The 23,817-nt window shown below is 38.4% G+C and overlaps 1 protein-coding gene across 3 annotated transcripts in view; it reads right to left on the reverse strand.

Annotated features, from left to right (window-relative positions):
- Nucleotides 1-23,817, reverse strand: part of CUL3 (cullin 3) — a 107,437-nt gene that overhangs the window by 48,249 nt on the left and 35,371 nt on the right. For all 3 annotated transcript variants that reach the window (XM_042244311.2, XM_015093555.4, XM_027965243.3), the window contains one exon: nucleotides 3,407-3,520. In XM_042244311.2, coding sequence (XP_042100245.1) covers nucleotides 3,407-3,520 — 114 coding nt within the window. The remainder of the gene's footprint in view (nucleotides 1-3,406; nucleotides 3,521-23,817) is intronic.

Raw genomic sequence — 23,817 nt, forward strand, 5'->3', positions numbered from 1 at the left:
CCAGAAATCTAAGCAAAGCCTTAAAGTAGGAACACATGACAAAGAGAGGAAACATTCTGGAAACATCTCCCAACAGAACACACGTGTGAATATTCCAAGATGAGAGAGAAGGATGAGAAAGAATCATGCACTTTAAAGTAATAATTCTAGGAACAATGTAAAAAAGAAGAGAGGGGAGCATGGTGAATGTTCTATGACTAGCTACTGAGAAATCTAAGTGCTCTGGTCTTGAGTGGCAGATATGAAAATAAGAAATTACACATTCTAGAGATATATGATGTAGGAAAAAAGGGAGAAGAAACTGACAAGAACAATTCCCAGGTTCCTGTCATGACCAAATGGACTCACACTGATTATGAGCTCACTTGGAAATGCCAAGTGTGAACTCTCTCTAGACAGTGAAGGGAGCCACCAGCTGGATCAAAGAATTTCTGAATCTGAATCTCAGAGCATGAGACTGGAGAGAGAAGGTAGGCGTCATGTGCACAAAGGCACTACAGAGAGTCAAGGGAAGTGAGCACCATGTACCAGGAGAGGGAAGCCTAAGGTGAGCCCCACGGATGGCTCTATTTTAAGGGGCAAGAAGAGAAAGAAGAGTGACTGAGAAGAAACAGAAAGGCAGAGGCATACCAAGGGAGTACTTGATCGCAGAAACTAAGCACCCAACCATGCCAGAATAATAGTACTCAAGCGTGCCAATGCTGCTGGAAAATCAAGGCAAGTGAGGATTAGCAGTGAGCTTTGTTTTCAGAGATGTGCAGACAGGAGCAAGACAGAACAGAAGAGTTGAGGTAGAAGCATGACTGAAATATACTCAAAATGAACGGTGGTAGTTTAGTCGCTAAGTCGTATCTGACTCTTGCGACCCCATGGACTTGCCTACTAGGCTCCTCTGTGCATGGGATTTCCCAGTCAAGAATACTGGAGTGGTTTGCCATTTCTTCTTCCAGAGGATCTTCTCGACTCAGGGACTGAATCTGTGTCTCCTACCTTGTAGGTAGATTCAAACCGATGAGAAAAGAGAGACAGCAAGTGTCAACACTTGCTATGAGACATTTAGCTGTGAATAGTAATGGGAGATCCTAGGTGGCAGTGGAGAGGTCCAAGAGAAAATTTAGCAGGATATTATTCTGAGAAGGCGGAGAAAGTAGAGGGAAACTTGCAGACTCAGAGGCAAGAGATGAATACAGCTTCTACCTGATGCTTTCTCTTTCCCTGAAAGGCAGATGAGATTGTTTATTAACAGCAAGGGGACCAGCAGGATAGCAGGAGGCTTGAAGAGAAATAATTGTTTCAAAGTGGTAGAATGAGCTGACTAGAGACTTCTGGGCAGTGTGGAAGGTTGGTAGAGGAAGTTCATGAAAATGGACACATAGTACAAGGTTTCCCAAATGGGGTTTCTACCAGCAGAAGCCCAAGGAAGGCAAGTGGCTGGGTTTATCCAGGGCTGTTACACTACCACATGGATTTGATGAAAAGATGAAGGGAAATATTACTACTAATTCTAACTGAACAAAATACTACAGTCCAGGCCATGTAAGTGCTTCACATGAAGGGCTCCTTTAAGCCTCATGGCTACTCTACCCATGAGTACAATATTATTTTCATTTTATAAATGAAGCTAAGGAATAATAATTAGTTCCTTGATTATGATAATTAGTTCCCTGACTACAGTCACGTAACAGCTAGGATTCAAAGTCTGAGATTTCTTTTGTGCCCCCACCAACAGAAAATGCAGTGTGTATGCTGAAATAAAATAGAAATTCTAAGAAATCACAGGGTATAAAGAAAGTATATATTATTTCAAAATACTCCTTTTATCAACAGAGCAATGGACTATAAAATCACAAGTGATTTTCTATCTCAGTGTCTGTGTTGAAACTCAAAGACTCAACAAACCTGGAACTTAAAGAAGACAGCAGTAAGCGAAGTCATTTCACATTTAAATCCTAAATATTATGATATGTTTTCACAGGCTACCTCATTTACCTCAAAATGTCCACATTAAGATAACTGTTGTGAAGAGGAAAATGAGGCTCAGAAAGGCTAAATAATCTACTAAACCTTTTCCCAAAACCCTGAAAAATGATGTACCCCTTCTTTGATGCTCTTGCCAATCAGTTCAGTTCAGTCACTCAGTCATGTCCCACTCTTTGTGATCCCACGTACTGTAGCACTCCAGGCCTCCCTGTCCATCACCAACCCCCAGAGCTTACTCAAACTCATGTCCATAGCATCAGTGATGCCATCCAACCACCTCATCCTCGGCCACCCCCTTCCCTTCCCACATTCAATCTTTCCCAGCATCACAAATCCTGGGTTAATAGGCCTGATTGAATTCACTCAGCAGAACAGAAAACTTTATAGTTCTTTGATCTCACTGGAAATTCTTTTCAAAGACTGCCTCATTCTACCAACTAAAGAAACTAGGATTCACTCTCACCATTACAACTAATAATCAAAAACTAAAGAAGCTGAAAATAAAAATTCCAAAGCAGAGAGTAAAATCTTGGAAGAAAATCATTAAGTCCTATTCCCAGACATAAGTTCAATTCCCAACCAGAAATACTGAAGAAACAAGTTATTGGGCTTGATGACTCTGCAGACCCAATAATGAAGCTTGACGAATCTTTAATAATTGTATTTTTTTTTAAAAACCTGATAGTTTTTAATCTCCTTGAAAGCTATTAAACAATCTAGCTCAAGTCAATGTTTTCCTAACTGTTTTGATCAACAAGGTCTTTTTTTGAATGATTAAAAACAAAAAAGTTACACATGAAAAAGGGAATACATATCTGAAGAATATATATACATATGTGTGTGTGTGTGTGTGTGTGTGTGTACATGTACACATATGAACACACATCCCTAGAGGAGGAAATGGCAACTCACTAGTATTCTTGCCTGGGCAATTCCATGGACAGAGGAGCCTAGGGGGCTACAGTCCATGGGGTCACAAAGGGTCAGACACGACTGAGCATACACATATACTATTGGGAGAGACAGATGGTAGCTATTAAGAGTACAGTTATTACAAAAAAAGTTGCATTAATACGGTATCTCCTGTAACCGAAAACATAAAGACATTAGGGTTAAAAATCTGCAAGAGAATATTTAGCTTTCATCTCTCATGTTGCCACTCAACTCCCCTTACTCAGGGATGGGCTTTTCAGTATTTCCCATATTGAAGCTTAAGTGCTAGATTACATCTTTTCCTTTCTAATCCTTAAGTATACGAACAACTAAGATTTTATTCATATAAGCTAAAGTTGGCCCTTATGATATAAACGGTATTAAAAAAAAGAAAAGTTTTCCACACTGAGTTGCACAATCTAACTAAATGTGACAGAAAAAATGACACTGTGTTTTGAAATGCTTAAAGGAAAAACAACAAAGCTCTACTTACCATATACATTAGTATGTCTCTAATCATCACCATAGCTGTCTGATGATCATTCCAAGCTTGATTTAGCGTTTGAAGAAAGTTGTTATTCAATGAATTTAGTACATCTTCTCGCACCTATTAACAGAAGGGTTCATTACAGTTTGTTTATACACCCCATATACACTCATATGTATACATGCACATTATCTGTTCAACAAAATAATGAAGTGAAATCTTCAATTTTAAATCAAGAAACATGTTACAGACCAGTAGAAGTAAGCTATAATATAACCTATATACAGATAACTAACAAAACACGTTTTGTACAGTCCAGACCAGTCTCTTGACCTCCAGAATCATAAAGCAACCTCCTGGGCATTTCTCAACCCTCCAATGATGTAACTTGTCAGCATAAAATCCTAAAGACTTACAAAAGAACTACAAAGGTGCCACAGAACTGGTCCCAGGCTCTAGCACTCCAGTTAAACTTTCTACTACACTACCCCTCCCCCATCTTTGAAAAATGGTCAAAACTGACTTTGGAGTCAAACTACCTGGGCTTGAATACCAGTTCCCTGATTAGGAGTGCAACCTTGGGTAAATTATTTCATCACCATGCTTCAGGTTCCTCATATCCGAAACAGTATCCATTTTACAGGACTGTTTTAAGGACTGAATTACCACTTGAAATACACATAAGACAGTACCTAACACTCAGCAAACATACAATGAGCATAAAGTATACTAACTTAATGCACTCCAACTACCATGAAGCTGCGTACTGCAAACGTGCTCTGCCATCTCCGCTTAGTTCACACAGCTCACTCCCCTCCTTTTCTTCTACTCAAGTTTAACCTCCACAAAAAGGTCTTTCCTGACTATCCTATTTTAGTGACAATACCTCTACTTCTTCACCCTATGCTTTATTTTTCCTCATAGTATTCGTCACTAATTACCAGTATATTACATATTTATCTGTTTACTATTGCTCTGTTGCAGCAAGGATTTTCTCTTCTTCATGTGTACCTCCCACATCTAGAACAGTGCCTGGCATATAAAAGACCCTTTTTTTCATCGCCACCCTCCAATACCATGATTCACCTCCAACAAGGTAAGTTCTTTCACCATATCTGCCTTTGCATAAAGTTCCTTCCAGTCTGAAATACCCTTTAAAGGCAATTCTGATAAGACTTGAGGAATTTTTTCCCACAATCCACAAGTATATTCACACCTTCTCCAGTAACAGGTTACTGACCATTACTTCTTTCTGCTATGTTATCAGTCCAATGGAAAAATTCTTTGACTAGGAAACAGAATCTAGACTCTGGTTTTAGCTTTGTCATGAAGTACTGCATCTGTCCTCTAAGCTCCTATGACACTCTGGGACGATTAACGCCAGTTTTTCAAATCCAACCAATCTTCCATGGTCCACCTCAACTCTCAGTAACTCCAGCCTAAAGAGACATATTTTTTTTTAATCTCTAAACATTCTTTACCATAGATAATCTACAGCAGTGGTTTAACTTTTTCAGGCTGGGAAGAATCTGAAGTCACAGTGCTTTCTGACACCTAAAACCCAAATTATAAACACGTGTAAATAAACACATGTATTAGAACTAGAATAAAGTGATTTTAAGTGCCAAAGATTAAAACACACACACACACACACACACACTATTCTCAACACATGGGAGAGAAAGCAGAAGCTAAGAAAACTGTAATTTATTTTTTCTTACATGTAGAGGAAAAATAGTGGGAGATTTTACTGGTGGGACAATTAATCTATTCTACCAAACATCCAGTATGAAAACCACTAGTCTATACCACATAATTCAAAATTTTATTACATACTCTTGTTCACAAGACTCAGCTACTTGACTTTAAATATATCACCAAGAGATTACTCCATAAATACGTTGACAATATTAAAAGTGATAAACATCCATGTCAATTGACAGTACTATGTTAAACACTTTCATGCAAAGTGGTAAAACATCATATTTCAAGTAATTAAGTCAACCACACATCATATGCAAGCTCCCATATGCTAAACAAACAAAAAACCCCAGCAAGCTGAAAATGTGCCTATTTACAAAATTCTTCATCAAGCTTCATATTCTTTCACTGACCCTCTAAACTCTGAGCAGCAATTAAATTAAAATCATGATAATACTAGAGAAACTGTATTATACATTCTAAACACCAGAAAATCTAGAAATTAATCATTTGAAAGGATTTAAGTGAAAATATTCCCTTTGTTATAAAAGCAAGTTATATGTTAACTCTGATTATAAAGTCATTCTGATTTAAGAATGCAAAAATGTGCTTGGTATATTTGCTGAATAAATGAAAAGTTTACCTATTAAATTTAAAAGTTATAAAATAAGGCATATTTTCTGTAACCACTAATTATACTCTAAAAATATATCAGCAAGTATAAGATACTGCCTTTCAACAAAATTAAAATGCAACCAACTAACACAGTGTGTTATAAATGATAACACTGCTTTATTTGCATTATACTTCAAAAAATTATCCTGACAGATCAGTAATAGTGAATTCTACTCAGCAGAAAGAAAGTTGCTATTAAGAGTTAATTTTGTTGTATTTATTTTTGAATGATCACACACAGATATGACTAAAAGATGAAAGATAAATGCTCTTAAGTACACTTGCTGCAATCATCTCTTATTCAGATCACTCTGAGCAAGAAATTGTTCCTTTAAAACTGTTTCAGAAAGTATCTTTGTACTCATATATGAAAAGTGAAAGATTATTTGTCCAAACATACAATAAAATGGTAGGAATGAGATGAAAATTTAATGTTTATGAAGATCAAAACAGGCTTTTTCAAGACTAAGCTGGCATATAAAGCAAAACACGCATAAAATGACAAAACATTTAACCTTTATCTTACAAATTATTAACATAACAATACAGAAAGTTTGAAACAGAAAATGGGGGATACGTAACATTATTAATCTCACACCCTACCAAAACCATAATTAGTTTCTGCACTAGCAAAGCCTGAGATAAAGGTGGTATCAGAACCAAAGGGTCCTGCCAATCATATTGTGACCAGACCCATTATTTTAAAAATCTATATGAACATTATGCAGATGAAGAGCTGGAATGTGAAGAATGAGACAATGAAGAACAAGTTTAACAAGATCATGGAAGCTGAGAGCAGGATGATGTACCAGCTGTGACAAGAGGCTAAAGCAGTAGCTGAAAACTGATGACTATGCAAAGTATCCAGCCTTGCAAAGGATAAAGCAAGACACAGTAATTTAAAACAATAGATCATAAACCTGGCAAAGAGACAGAATCCTACAGAGACTAAGAGATTTCAGTCAAGAGAATGAGAAGACCAGACAGACTGGAAGAAAATATTTAGAAAAGATACATACACCTGATTCAATTCAATTCAGTTGCTCAGTCAAGTTCAACTCTTTGAGACCCATGAACTGCAGCACGCTAGGCCTCCTTGTCCATCACCAACTCCTGGAGTCCACCCAAACCCATGTCCATTGAGTCGGTGATGCCATCTAACCATCTCATCCTCTGTCATCCCCTTCTCCTCCCTCCTTCAATCTTTCCCAGCATCAGGGTCTGTTTCAATGAGTCAGTTATTCGCATCAGGTGGCCAAAATATTGGAGTTTCAGCTTCAGCATCAGTCCTTCCAAAGAACACCCAGGACTGATCTCCTTTAGGATGGACTGGTTGGATCTCCTTGCAGTTCAAGGCACTCTCAAAAGTCTTCTCCAGCACCACAGTTCAAAAACATCAATTCTTCTGCGCTCAGCTTCTTTATAGTCCAACTTTCACATCCATACACGACCACTGGAAAAACCATAGCCTTGACTAGACAGACCTTTGTTGGCAAAGTAATGTCTCTGCTTTTTAATATGCTGTCTAGGTTGGTCCTAACTTTCCTTCCAAGGAGTAAGCAATACACTTGATAGACTGTTAATCAAAATACACAAAGAATTTCTAAAACTCGGCAGTAAGAAAATAAACAGTTCAACTTTTAAAACTGGCAAGACCTGGACACCTCACCAAAAAGATACTCAGATAGCAAACAGGCACATAAGAAGATGTTCAATGTCTGAATTAAAATAACGGGATGCCACCACACATCTATTAGAATGGCCAAAATCCAAACAAGGACAACACCAAATTTGGTGAGGATGCAGAGCAACAGGAATGAACACTCAATCACTGCTGGGAGGGATACAAAATGATACAGCCACTTGGGAAGACAGTGGCAGTTTCTTACAAAACTAGACATACTCTTACTATGTGATCCAGAAAATTATGCTTCCCAGAGTAAATACCGAAGGAGTTGACAACATATGTCGACATAAAATCCCCCACACTAATGTTTATAGAAACTTTACCTGTCACTGCCAAAACCCGGAAGCAAGGAAGATGCCGTTCAGTAGGTGAATAAATAAACTGTGGTACATCCAGACAATGGAATATCACTCAGCACTGGAAAGAAATGTGCAATCAAGCCCATGAAAAAAAAAAAAAAAAGATGCAGAAGAACCTTAAATACATACTACAACATGAAAGAAGTCAATCTGAAAAGGTTACGTACAATATGATTCCAATCACATGACATTCTGGAAAAGGCGTAACTTTAAGAGACTGTAGAAAAGATCAGTGGTTGCCAGGGCTTAGAGTGAAAGGAAAAATGAATATGCAGAGTACAGAAGATTTTTAGGGCAGTGAAAACATTCTGTATGCTATTGTAATGGTATTTCACTAAACAGTTGCCAAGACGCATAGAATAAACACCCCCAAGAATAAACATCATGTAAATGATGGACTGTGGGTGATAATGATAAGCCAGTGTTCCAAGTTCAATACTGTAACAACTGCACCACTCTGGCAGGGTACATGTGTCAGTGGGCATATAGAAAATCTCTATACCTTTTGCTCAATTTTGCTGTGAATCAAAAACTGCTTTAAAAAAGACAGTCTATCTTAAAAAGCTGCTCTGGTAGCTCAGATGGTAAAGAATCTACCTGCAATGCAGGAGAACTGGGTCAGGAATATCCCCTTAAGAAGGAAACAGCAACCCACTCCAACATTCTTGTCTGGAGAACTCCATGCACAGAAGAGCCTGGCTGGCCACAGTTTCATGAGGCCGCACAGTTGAACACAACTGAGTGACTAACACACATACACAAAGTCGGGGGCCCACACAGGATCTAAGAGAAAGAGAATCTTGGGTATTCTTGTTTTTAAAGAGCTACCCAGGTGATTCTGATATAACAGCCAGGATTAGGGGCCCTTTAACTTTAAGAGCTAAACCAGCCATTTTTGTTCCTTCCCTTTGCAAAAGTTCCTCAATATGAATGTTTATAGTAATAATAATAATAATAATCATACTATATGTGGTTCTAAGTTCTGATTTTCTTAGGCCATTGTTAACATTCAACATCAACCTTTAAGAGACAAATTTCTTGCTGTATCATTTCACTTCCAAAACACCACAATTAATTCAAAGAAAAAGGGTATAGCAGAATGAAATGTAAGAAAAAAAAATGTCATGTGAGATTTAAACAGTTTTCAACCTAACACCAAAAGCATGAGGTATACAAGAAAAAAAAATGATAAAATGAGCTCCATCAAAACTGAAATTTTTTGTTCTGCAAGTATTCTTAAAAGAATAAAAAGACAAACTATTGACAGGGAGAAAGTACCAAATGGCTTGTACCAAGAATTAAAAAAAAAAAAAAAACCCAAACTCTTACAACTCAATAAAGCAAGCAAACAGAATTTTTAAATGGGAAAAAGACTTGAACAGACACTCAACCAAGTAAGATATAAAAAGGCAATGTGGCACATGAAAAGATGTTCACCAACATGAGGTAGGAAGGAAAGGCAAATTAAAAGCATGATGAGATACCACTATCCACATATATCGGAATGGCTACAATACTGACAGTACCAAGTGCTGGAAAAGATTCTGAACAGCTAAAACTTTCATACATTGCTAGCAGCAATACAAAATGGCACAATCCCACCAGCAAACAGTCTAGCAGTAACTTATGAAGTTAAATATACAATTACCATATGACCCAGCAATCCCACACCTAGGAATTTATCCTAGAGAAAGGAAAACCTGTATCCACACAAAAACTTGCAGAAAAATGTTCACAGCAACTCTATTCACAACCAGAAGAAACTATACAACCCAAGTGTCTTGCAATAAATAAATAGGTAAATGGATAAGCAAACTGATACACTGATAACAAGGAACAAACTATTGATATACACAACAGACTGGCTCAACTGCAAAATAATTATGTGAATGACAGAAGTTAGTCTCAAAGGCTACAAACTGTATGATTCCATCTATACAACATTATTGACAAAACAAAACTACACTGACAGATCCGTGGTTGCCAAGTATTAAGGGTGGAAGAAGGATGTGACTACAAAGGAAAACCAGAAATGTTGGGGGGCTGAAGGATATTCCATACTGACTGTGACAGCAATTATACAAACCTATACATGGGTTAAAATTCACAGAATCGTACATGAAATTAAAAGGATAATTTTATTGTATTTATTTCTTAAAACTTGCAATATTTATGTTCTCAAATTGCGTCCTGTTTCATTATTGTATTAACATAAGCTATGATGCCACAGAATGCTCAAACTACCACACAATTGCACTCATCTCACATGCTAGCAAAGTAATGCTCAAAATTCTCCAAGCCAGGCTTCAGCAATATGTGAACCGTGAACTTCCTAATGTTCAAGCCGGTTTTAGAAAAGGCAGAGGAATCAGAGGATCAAATTGACAACACCCGCCGGATCATCAAAAAAGCAAGAGAGTTCCAGAAAAACATCTATTTCTGCTTTAGTGACTATGCCAAAGCCTTTGACTGTGTGGATCACAATAAACTGTGGAAAATTCTGAAAGAGATGGAATACCAGACCACCTGATCTGCCTCTTGAGAAACTTACATGCAGGTCAGGAAACAACACTTAGAACTGGACATAGAACAACAGACTGGTTCCAAATAGGAAAAGGAGTACATCAAGGCTGTATACTGTCACCCTGCTTATTTAACTTATATGCAGAGTACATCATGAGAAACACTGGGCTGGAGGAAGCACAAGCTGGAATCAAGATTGCCGGGAGAAATATCAATCACCTCAGATATGCAGATGACACCACCCTTATGGCAGAAAGTGAAGAGGAACTCAAAAGCCTCTTGATGAAAGTGAAAGTAGAGAGTGAAAAAGTTGGCTTAAAGCTCAACATTCAGAAAACGAAGATCATGGCATCTGGTCCCATCACTTCATGGGAAATAGATGGGCAAACAGTGGAAACAGTGTCAGACTTTATATTTTTGGGCTCCAAAATCACTGCAGATGGTGACTGCAGCCATGAAATTAAAAGACGCTTACTCCTTGGAAGAGAAGTTATGATCAATCTAGACAGCATATTCAAAAGCAGAGACATTACTTTGCCAACAAACGTCCGTCTAGTCAAGGCTATGGTTTTTCCAGTGGTCATGTTATGGATGTGAGAGTTGGACTGTGAAGAAAGCTGAGGGCCAAAGAATTGATGCTTTTGAACTGTGGTGTTGGAGAAGACTCTTGAGAGTCCCTTGGACTGCAAGGAGATCCAACCAGTCCATTCTGAAGGAGATCAGTCCTGGGTGTTCTTTGGAAGGAATGATGCTAAAGCTGAAACTCCAGTACTTTGGCCACCTCATGTGAAGAGTTGACTCATTGGAAAAGACCCTGATGCTGGGAGGGACTGGGGGCAGGAGGAGAGGGGATGACAGAGGATGAGATGGCTGGATGGCATCACCACCTCGACTGACGTGATTTGAGTGAACTCCAGGAGTTGGTGATGGACAGGGAGGCCTGGTGTGCTGCGGTTCATGGGGTCACAAAGAATCGGACACGACTGAGCAAATGAACTGAACTGATGATGCCACAATCATTATTCATAAAAGCAACCTGAATGCCAAACAATGAAGAATCATTATTTTGAGTACACCAAACTTTACAGAGGCTTCTTCAATAATTCAAATGGACATACTACATCCTCCATTTCTGTGAACAGAGCTTTCCCTGTCCTTTTCATTACACCCTCAGTGAAGATTGAAGTGGATTAGTAAATCAAAACAAAGCCTTTATTTTTCAATGCCATAATAATGTAAGTTCACTGTGTTCAATGATAAACTGACATCCAAGTTGTAAGAAATACATTCTCAAATCAGATTACTGGCGAAGGTATGAAAGTGGAAAGGGTAATGACAGGAGAGGGCAGCAGGTAGGAGCATGAGTGGGAGCTGAAAGGACTGACAAGCAGGCTGCCCTTGGAAGGATTATTAATCCCACCCTGTAACACACACACACACACACACACACACACACACACACACATACATTTATTCTTCATCATTAATTAAAACTTTTTCACCCTCTAAGGTTTAAATGCCTGGAGCAAATCCCAGCAAGCCAATCCTAATATCTAGGTAACACCAAGAAATTTTATCAACTAAAAGTAGTAATTAAGATTTTAATTCTCAACTTTACTGAAACAAGAACTAAGCCATATAATTAATAACGATATGGACTACTGAAAAGGACTTTCTGCTTTAAAAAATCTTCAAACTCGGAACAAAACTTAATTCCAATAGAGATAAACCTCTGAAAAATACAGACATTTGTATTTGGCATTATTTTCCATGGAAATATATACCATGTATTAAAAACATCAAAAGGTACATGAATAATATGGTGCATGTGCTAAATTAAAAAAAGAGAGAAAACATTTAAGGGTACCATGGAAACACTATCATGTTAAGAGGTGTGACTTCTTAGAAATCTGTAGCATTTCAGTGTTCACTCAGGAGCTAAACAATCAAATTTGTATTTGCAGACAGTTACTGAGGGCAATTACAAAGACTTTGAACAAGTTACTTAACCTATACATTCTGTAGTTTCTCTTCCTGGAATATGACAGGTTGGTCAGATCAATGGCACTTATGCAATGCCTTAGAACCATTTCAGGGTGGGCTCTTTGCCCTAATTAATATGATTTATACCGGTTTTGTGTGATTTTAAAAGTAGGGTTTTCCACTGTTTTAAAAATACAGGCATACCTTGAAGATACCATGGTTCTGATTCCAAACCATTGCAACAAACCAAGCACTGCAACAAATCAAGTCACAAAGATTTTTTTTGTTAAAGTGAGACTCACGAATTTTTTGGTTTCCTAGTGCATATAAAATTTACGTTTACATTACACAGTAGGCTATTAAGTGGGCAATAGTATTACGTCTAAATAAACAGTGCATAGAGCAGGCGTGAAGAGATAGCCCACATCCAAGGTACGAGAAACCCAAGTAAGACAGTAGGTGTTGCAAGAGGGTATCAAAGGGCAGACACACTGAAACCACACTCTCGGAAAACCAGTCAATCTGATCACACACACCACAGCCTTGTCTAACTCAATGAAACCAAGCTATGCCCGTGGGGCAACCCAAGATGGGCAGGTCATGGCGGAGAGGTCTGACAGAATGTGGTCCACTGGAGAAGGGAATGGCAAACTACTTCAGTATTCTTGCCTTGAGAACCCCATGAACAGTATGAAAAGGCAAATGATAGGATACTGAAAGAGGAACTCCCCAGGTCAGTAGGTGCCCAATATGCTACTGGAGATCAGTGGAGAAATAACTCCAGAAAGAATGAAGGGATGAAGCCAAAGTAAAAACAATACCAGCTGTATATGTGACCGGTGATAGAAGCAAGGTCCGATGCTATAAAGAGCAATACTGCATAGGAACCTGGAATGTTACGTCCATGAATCAAGGCAAATTGGAAGTGGTCTAAAGAAGATGGCAAGAGTGAATGCCAACATTCTAGGAATCAGAGAACTAAAATGGACTGGAATGGGTGAATTCAACTCAGACGACCCTTATATCTACTACTGCGGGCAGGAATCCCTTAGAAGAAATGGAGTAGCCATCACGGTCAACAAAGAGAGTCTGAAATGCAATACCTGGATGCAATCTCAAAAACGACAGAATGATCTCTGTTCGTTTCCAAGGCAAACCATTCAATACCACAGTTATCTAAGTCTATGCCCCAACCAGTAATGTTGAAGAAGTTGAAGCTGAACGGTTCTATGAAGACCTACAAGACTTTCTAGAACTAACACCAGAAAAAGATGTTCTTTTCATTATAGGGGACTGGAATGCAAAAGTAGGAAGCCAAGAAACACCTGGAGTTACAGGCAAATTTGGCCTTGGAATGCGGAATGAAGCAGGGCAAAGGCTAATATAGTTTTGCCAATAAAACGCACTGGTCATAGTAAACACCCTCTTCCAACAACACAAGAGAAGACTACACATGGACATCGCCAGATGGTCAACACCGAAATCAGACTGATTATATTCTTTGCAGCCACAGATGGAGAAGCTCTATACAGTCAGCAAAAACAAGACCGGGAGCTGACTGTGACTCAGATCATGAGCTCCTTACTGCCAAATTCAGACTTAAATTGAAGAAAGTAGGGAAAATCACTAGACCATTCAGGTACGACCTAAATCAAATTTCTTATGATTATACAGTGGAAGTGAAAAACAGATTTAAGGGACTAGATCTGATAGATAAGAGTGCCTGTTGAACTATGGACGGAGGTTCGTGAGATTGTACAGGAGACAGGGATCAAGACCAAGCAAAATGGCTGTCTGGGGAGGCCTTACAACTAGCTGTGAAAAGAAGAGAAGTGAAAAGCAAAGGAGAAAAGGAAAGATACAAACATCTGAATGCAGAGTTCCAAAGAATAGCAAGAGGAGATAAGAAAGCCTTTCTCAGTAATCAGTGCAAAGAAATAGAGGAAAACAACAGAATGGGAAAGACTAGAGATCTCTTCAAGAAAATTAGAGATACCAAGGGAATATTTCATGCAAAGATGGGCTAGATAAAGGACAGAAATGGTCTGGACCTAACAGAAGCAGAAGATATTAAGAAGAGGTGGCAAGAATACACAGAAGAACTGTACAAAAAGATCTTCATGACCCGGATAATCACGATGGTATCATCACTCACCTAGAGCCAGACATCCTGGAATGTGAAGTCAAGTGGGCCTTAGAAAGCAGAGGTGATGGAATTCCCGTTGAGCTATTTCAAATCCTGAAAGATGATGCTGTAAAAGTGCTGTACTCAATATGCCAGCAAATGTGGAAAACTCAGCAGTGGCCATAGGACTGGAAAAGGTCAGTTTTCATTTCAATCCCTAAGAAAGGCAATGCCAAAGAATGCTCAGACTACTGCACAATTGCACTCATCTCACATGCTAGCAAAATAATGCTCAAAATTCTCCAAGCCAGGCTTCAGCAATATGTGAACTGTGTACTCCCAGATGTTCAAGCTGGTTTTAGAAAAGGCAGAGGAACCAGAGATCAAATTGCCAACATCTGCTGGATCAACGAAAAAGCAAGAGAGTTCCAGAAAAACATTTCTGCTTTATTGACTATGCCAAAGCCTTTGACTGTGTGGATCACAATAAACTGTGGAAAATTCTGAAAGAGATGGAATATCAGACCACCTGACCTGCCTCTTGAGAAACCTACATGCAGGTCAGGAAGCAACAGTTAGAACTGGACATGGAACAACAGACTGGTTCCAAATAGGAAAAGGAGTACATCAAGGCGGTATATTGTCACCCTACTTATTTAACTTATATGCAGAGTACATCATGAAAAACATTGGGCTGGAGGAAGCACAAGCTGGAATCAAGATTGCCAGGAGAAATATCAATCATCTCAGATATGCAGATGACACCACCCTTATGGCAGAAAGTGAAGAGGAACTCAAAAGCCTCTTGATGAAAGTGAAAGAGAAGAGTGAAAGAGTTGGCTTAAAGCTCAACATTCAGAAAACGAAGATCATGGCATCTGGTCCCATCACTTCATGGGAAATAGATGGGCAAACAGTGGAAACAGTGTCAGACTTTATATTTTTGGGCTCCAAAATCACTGCAGATGGTGACTGCAGCCATGACATTAAAAGATGCTTACTACCTAGATAGCATATTCAAAAGCAGAGACATTACTTTGCCAACAAAGGTCCATCTTGTCAAGGCTATGGTTTTTCCAGTGGTCATGTTATGGATGTGAGAGTTGGACTGTGAAGAAAGCTGAGGGCCAAAGAATTGATGCTTTTGAACTGTGGTGTTGGAGAAGACTCTTGAGAGTCCCTTGGACTGCAAGGAGATTCAACCAGTCCATTCTGAAGGAGATCAGCCCTGGGTGTTCTTTGGAAGGAATGATGCTAAAGCTGAAACTCCAGTACTTTGGCCACCTCATGTGAAGAGTTGACTCATTGGAAAAGACCCTGACGCTGGGAGGGACTGGGGGCAGGAGGAGAAGGGGATGACAGAGGATGAGATGGCTGGATGGCATCACTGACTTGATGGACATGATTTGAGTGAACTCCCGGAGTTGGTGATGGACAGGGAGGCCTGGCATGCTGCGATTCATGGGGTCGAAAAGAGTCAGATTTGACTCAGCAACTGAACTGATCTTAATTTAAAAATATTTTGTAGCAAATAAAAGCTAACCATCATCTGAGTCATCAAGGTGTTATAATCTTGTTGCTGGTGAAGATCTTGCCAAGGTGTTGATGGCTGCTGACTGATCAGGGGTGGCTGGTGAATGCTGGGATGGTTTTGGCAATTTCTTCAAATAAGATGACAATGAAGTGTGTCACATGAATAAAGTCTTCCTTTCAAGAATGATTTCTCTGTAGCATGCAACACTGTTTCACAGCATTTTACGAACAGTAAGAAGTGGAGTCAGTCCTTTCAAACCTGCTTCATCAACTAAGTTAATGTAACAAATCCTTTTGTGTCATGTCAACAGCCTTGACAGTATCTGTACCAGAAGTACATTTCATCTTGCTTCCCTTGTAGCTCAGATAGTAAAGAATCTGCCTGTGATTCCGGCGATGCAGGAGACGTGGGTTCAACCCCTGGGTCGGGAAGATTCCCCTGGAGAAGGAATGACAACCCACTCCAGTATTCTTGCCTGGAGAACGCCATGGACAAAGCAGCCTGGTAGGTTACAGTCTTTGGGGTCACAAAGAGTTGGACACAACTGAACGACTAACACACTTTAAGGTTCCAATTGTAATTCTAGTTTTTTCTGCTATTTGCACATCTGAAGTTACTTATTCTACACTGTGAGCTCTTCAAAGTAATCCAAGGAGTTAACTTCTTCCAAACTTGTGTCCATATGGTATTTTGACCTCTTCCCACCTATCAGGAATGTTCATCAGAAACCCGCTGAAGACGGTTGCCATAAACCCTCTATTTGTAAAAAATGCATTTATCTGCTATGTGTAGTAAAGCAAAAGCACAATAAAACAAGGTGTGCCTGAGACTGACAGAGTCACTGGATACTCGCTAAGTACCTTTTTCTTGGCTCTAAATTCCAAAACATACTGCTTGTTTCACCTGATGAAACCAAGTATTTACAAAAATAGGCAAAATTTACCATGATCAAAAATAGCATTGAAGTTCGCACAGCATTTGAATTTTTCAGAGCCCTGCATATATAATCTGGGAACTTATCATTTTACAAATTTTACCAGTTATATAAATCCTATTTTTCCAAAAAATGGGCTACCCTGGTGGCTCAATAGGTGAAGAATTCACCTGCAATGCGGGAGTCACAGGATATGCAGGTTCGATTCCTGGGTCAAGGATATTCCCTGGAGAAGGAAATGGAAACCCACTCCAGTATTCTTGCCTGGAGAATTCCATAGACAAAGGAGCCTGGTGGGCTACAGTCCAAAGGGTCACAGTCAGACACAGCTAAGCAGGCAGGCAGGGATTTCCTAAAAATGTCATTAAAAAATAATTCCTGAAGATCTCAAAATATGAAGTGATGTGATATAAACCTATCAATAAACATGGCTTAATATATAAGTGAATTTCAACAGAAGCCAAGCCATGAAGTGTAGAAGATCTCTCTCCTAATGGGACGCATCCTTTGAAAAACGCTTCACAGCTCTTCCCCTTATGCAAAGATTCTTGATTGAAAAGATTACATGGTAAATAAAGGCAGCACAGGAATACAGATGCTAAAAACCCCATCTGCCTGATTCAAATCATAGAGCCAATGTTAGGTAGATGTGTGACCCCAAGCAACTTCATTTGTGTGGAAGTGATAGTGTGTGTCAGTCGCTCAGTCATGTTCGACTCTTTGTGACCCCATGGACTGTAGCCAGCCAGGCTCCTCTGTCCATGGGATTCTCCAGGCCAGAATACTTGAATAGGTACCTGTTCCCTTCTGCAGAAGATCCTTCCAAACCAAGAATCAAACCCAGGTCTCCCGCACTGCAGGCGGATTCTTTACCGAGCCACCAGGGAAGCCTAAGAATACTGCAGTGGATAGGCCATCCCTTCTCCAGTGGATCTTCCCAACCCAGGAATCGAACTGGGGTTTCCTGCATTGCAGGTTGATCCTTTACCAACTGAACTACCAGGGAAACCTTCATTTGTTTATCAGTTTTTATAAAATAGCACTTACTTCAAGGAGTTATTTTGTGGATAAAATGAGCTAACATGCATAAAATACTTAGAACAGTGCCTAGCCCACATTAAATGCCACATAAGCATTTGCTTTCATTAAAATATTACTTGTTACATTATTTATAACATTATTTGAATCTTGCTACTGAGAGTGTCTGCACAGAGTAGAATTATGGTCAACATCCTCATCATCACAGTCATCATCTGTAAGCCTGACCCACTGAATCATAATCTGCATTTTAACAACATGCTCAGAAAATTTTCTGAAACAACACACACACACATATATATTCACATATTTTATACACTACTGATTCTCAACTCTCAATTTCCACTTGATTACTGCTTTCTTTCCTTTCTTTTAAAGAACCAAAATCTCTCCATAACTAGAAAGAATTACTTTACTTCATATTTTGAGGAGTTCATAATGCAGCCAACCTCCATTAAATCTGGTGAATAGATGTAGCTAATTCATAATACATAACAACCTTAAGACTTTTGTATTTCAAAGCAAACTTCTACTAAAGGTTGCTGTTGTTTAGTCGACCAATCGTGTCCAACTCTTTGCAAACCCATAGTCTGCAGTATGCCAGGCCTCCCTATCCCTTAGCATCTCCCAGAGTTTGCCCAAGTTCATGTCCATTGCATCGGTGATGCCTTCCAGCCGTCTCATCCTCTGATGCCCTCTTCTCCTGCCCTCAATCTTTTCCAGCATCAGGGACTTTTCCAGTGAACCGGCTGCTTGCATCAGATGACCAAAATAGTGGAGCTTCAGTTTTAGTGTCAGTTCTTTCAACAAGTATTCAGGGCTGATCTTCCTTAAGAGTGACTGGTTTGATCTTGCTGTCCAAGGCACTTTCCAGGAGTCTTCTCTCCAGCACCACAGTTCAAAGGCATCAATTCTTTGGTATTCTGTCTTCTTTACAGTCCAGCTCTCACAACCACATGTTACCACTGGGAAGACCATAGCCTTGAGGATATGGACTCTGGCAGCAGAGTAATGTCTCTGCTTTTCAATACATTGTCTAGTAGGTTTATCCTACTAAAGATTAGGAAAATTAATTTTAACTTTTGTAGATACTTTAAACTGTCTAAGAATTCACTAATGACAGATTCCTGACTGGAATAAAATTCACTGCCCTTTTGATATTTTCTAGATTCACAGTACTGTTCTCATTATTTTCACTTATTTTTAGAATAAAGGTTGGCCACCTTTATAAGAGGATTCATACCAGTATTATCAAAACTAAAGACAGCCATTTCAGGGAAACGTTTTTTGTGACCACTGTCAAGATTCTTCTGTAAGTTTACTAAGTATACATAGTTATTAACGTAAGTTTAAAAATTTCACAAAGTGTCCAAAATGAAGGTCTTAATTTAAATGGATACATAAAATTTTTTCCCTGAGCTGACAATTCTAATATTTAAAGATTAGTTTCAACAAGCAAGCAGGGTGTTAGGCACCATGGGGAATATAAAATGCACTCACTTAACAATCTCTACAAAGGAGGGTAGAAGGGAGGAGCCTAATATTAGCATCCATATGACCTCAACACAAAGTAGAATTCAATGAACAGTATTAAAGAAGTCAAAGCAGGGACACATGATGCCTATTAGGACAACAGGTTTTCATAGTTCCATAAAGAAAATTTGCTACATGTTAAAGATTTTAAAAAACACCTAAATTTTGGATTTAAAAAAAAAAACACATTCTTACTTTAAAAATAACACAACTTGGAAAACCAGGATTTAAGGATGAAGTCACACCTTGAAAAATGGTAGCTTTTTACCCAATGGATGGAAAGGAGAACCAAGAACAAGGCAGTGTGCCACAGAAGGACAATACGATTATCATTTGTCAAGTACTTCATTCCCAATGGTTTTTTCCCCCCAATGTTTAAGAAATACATTCAATATATTACATTAAATACATTAAAAGCACCAGTACATTACAGCATTAATGCCATAGTTGAACTCTGAACAACAGGGACACTGACAGAATAGTAAAACATATACAAAGTATGGCAATACAGCAACTACTCTCTCCTGGGTATCATGAAGAGAAAAAACACAGTTCTACAAGATCACACAATCTAGAGTTCCCAGCAAACTGACAGACTCCAGACTCAAGAAATCAAAGGTAGTCAGCCCCAAAACTAAACTGCACTTTAAAATGGTGAAACACTGCTTTATAGTAGTTAAGATTCAGTAATGACCTTGGGTAGGAAGAAGTATTACTTCATATACAGAAGACAAAACAGATGTCGGCAGTTCATAGATATAAACCATAATGGCTGGCTTCCATTTGATTCTATTTCTATTTGTTCTTAGAGATTCATTTCAATAGACAATTATTGATGCTAACTATATGGAGAGCTGGAGAAGGCAATGGCACCCTTCTTCAGTACTCTTGAATGGAAAATCCCATGGACGGAGGAGCCTGGTAGGCTGCAGTCCATGCGGTCGCTAAGAGTCGGACACGACTGAGCAACTTCACTTTGACTTTTCACTTTCATGCACTGGAGAAGGAAATGGTAACCCACTCCAGTGTTCTTGCCTGGAGAATCAAATCCCAGGGACGGGGGAGCCTGGTGGGCTGCTGTCTATGGGGGTCTCACAGAATCGGACACGACTGAAGCAACTTAGCAGCATGTGGACAGCAGAAGACACAAAGATGAATGAAACAAGCCCTAGGTTAATAGATATTAAAAGAACATCACTAGAAAATATAATCAAGACTATGAGCACTGCTCTCACAGAGCTTATAGTCTACTCCACAATTCAAGTAGGAATAGCTGGTGTTTAATATGGGTGAACTTACTAAACTACACTCTAAACTCGGCTCTACCCCAGCATTTCTCTTTCAATCCTTTTACAGTAGAAACTACTCAATTTCCTACCCCCCTCATATTCTGACTGCTATCTTTCTGACTCTCCATTAATCCCTACTCCTCACCCTATCCCTATCCCTAAAAATCTCTTTGGGGATCATCCCATTTATATTCAAGTCATTCTTTCCGATCCTATTCCTTAAGGGTTTGTACACCCAGCTGAGGGCCTTCCTCTTCCTTCTTTCTGTCAGTGCCACTCTAAGCGACTCTAACATTCACTGGGTTCTTAGTTTCTTCCAACAACTTTAAATTTTAAAAAAGGACAAGAGGGCACGAGAATGAAAGATAAGTAGCAATGAATGACTGAAAATGGAACTTCTATTTAAACCTTTTACTTCATCTTTTCCACTTCAGGCTTTTTGAAGATTAAAACCCAACAGCTCCTAGCACCCACAGAATAAAAGTCAAATCCCCTACAAAGTTAGGCCAGCTAACTTCACCATTCTCATTTCCTACAAATCCAAGTGAAGTCCTTTATGTTCCCTTTAAACTTATACTGGTCCACCATACTATGCTCCTACCTACCTACCTTTTTATTTATTCATGCCATTTCCCTTACTGAGATTATCTTTTGCCTATGTTTAACATGATGAATCTTCTATAATACTTTAAGGCTCATCAAACATGACCTCCTCTTTCTACTTTGCCCTGAATTCTTCAGGCAAAATAATTCCCCTTCAAATCTGACTACCTCACTAAAACTGGGAGGTGAGGTTTCCTGCTGATAGGCACTGTATCTTAATTCTTTTCTGGTGGGTAAAACACAGGAGAGACTCAGTATCTGTGGGACCTCTGAACTGAATCTGTCTTTGCTAATGAAAATCTTATTCCCTAGTGTTTCTATCAATGTCCTTTTTAATTCACTGCAATCACTATATTTACGATACATTTTGTACATACAATGCTATTTAAAAGGTGCCTCTACATCCATTTATATTTGCCTAGAAAGAAAAGAAAAGCACTAAAAGAACTTTATTATAAAAGCTAAGTCTACTTAAGTGGCCTACAAAACAGTCTAGAGCTTACCATAAAATTACCAACTTCATTCCCTCAGACAATTAGTACCACTATATAAACATTTAAATTTACCTATGAATAAACATAGTATTTAAAACTCCAGTTCTTCCCATTCTCCCTCTAAAGATGAGGAGAAACATTAATAAACTGAGCAAGTAGTTTACACAGAAACATCATTTTCAGCAAAGGTGACCCTACATACAAAATAAAAACAGTAGCATGTTATTATACAAAGAGAATTTACATACACACACACGCACACGCGCACACACACACACACACACACTCAACAAGAAGTCACTTAAAAATTGAAATTCTTCTTCTTCAAAGCATCATTTTTCCTACCTGAAAAACAGAGTGCTTAGAACTGATCAGGATTACAAGGCACAGATTCAAGTATGTAAGCCTCTAACTTAAGTTTCAGAAAGATGGAGATCTTTGATTTAACACAAATGCATAGCCCAGTGCCTGGCATTAACAGATCCTCAATAAGCAGTTTTCTGAATGAATGAAACGTGAAGAGGATGAAGCTCCTCCTACTCTGTCTTCCTCACACTGCCATCAAAGTAAGACAGTATTTGAAGAACAAGATAGAAGGACTTTGAAAACCACTGGAATAAATATTCCTTTTACCAATAATAAACTTTCTAGTAGAGTTGAAAAGTCAGCATCTTTTCTGTTCAGCTATTTTCCTAAAAGAACAAACTTTTACAGTACAGAAATTAGCTTTTATAAACTCAGTTATGAGACTGCCTTATTATTACTATAGAGTAGAAATTGGGGGGAAAAGGAGGGAAATTAACCTTAAGGCAAATCTAAGAAACTTGTTAATCATAACAAGATTAGGATAATCAAGTTCTTTCTATATTAAAACCAAAGAGTTTCTCCTGACCTTAAGAAACAATTAAAAATGGGAAAACTTCTATTCTAAACATGTATTATGGCACATGAAAGGACAACAGCAAACTCAAAAACTATCATTTTCCTAAGTAACCCAAAATTATCAAGGTACATAATCATCATATAAATTTAATGCTCATTCAAGCTAACAAAACTAATCCCAATCATTTTATACATTAATAATCTTAAGTCCAGAAAAATCTAGTAACTTGATTCAATATTTAGTGGTAGAATCAGGCCTAATGCCTCATTCTCCCTACTTTCTATCCAGTACTTTTTTTCACTGCATCTACTTCTAAATTATTTATTATTAAACTCTTATTATTATATCTATTATTATTTATTATTATGGAGTTGTTAGCAGTGTATAGAAGAAAAGCTAAGTCCTCTATACAGACTTTCTATGAAGTCTGAATCTCAAATAGGAATCTTCTAAAAGGACATGACTCAAAAAAAAGCAAACACTTTAAATTTGACAATTTCATCAGCTATACCTCAATCAAGCTGAAAAATAAAATAAAATCAGAAACATTAAAAAAACATGGCTCCATCCTAACCTAACCTTCCCACAAGTAATAGAACGTTTACTTGTTTATCTGTTCTATGAATGCAGAAATCAGATGCATTCTATTTAGTATTTCTTACACCCAAGCCAGTCCAGCAAATAATACTTTTGAATGTTAAATTTGGTGATGATTAATTTTACAAGGATACTTTTGAGGCTTTTACAAAATGACCTATAATTTTAAAATCCTTAAAACTTAAAAGTAGCATAATCTTTTTTTCTCCAATATAATCATGCCTTTAAAGGTATTTGAGTTAGAAAAAAATAGTCCCTGAGAATTCTGAAATGTTTTCATATTTATGACAAGGCAGAGAAGGTCACAACACACAGTAGGTTTTGTTTTTGTGGTCTTGAGAAATTCACTGAATTCCTTTGGGTCTCAGTTTCTTGGGGAAATATTCTTCTACAGATAGAAAGAATATACTACCAAGAAAGAAACAGCCTATAACTTCTACGCGTGCTTCAATGTAGCAA

The sequence above is a fragment of the Ovis aries genome, chromosome 2 (assembly GCF_016772045.2).
Source record: "Ovis aries strain OAR_USU_Benz2616 breed Rambouillet chromosome 2, ARS-UI_Ramb_v3.0, whole genome shotgun sequence".
NCBI lineage: Eukaryota > Metazoa > Chordata > Mammalia > Artiodactyla > Bovidae > Ovis > Ovis aries.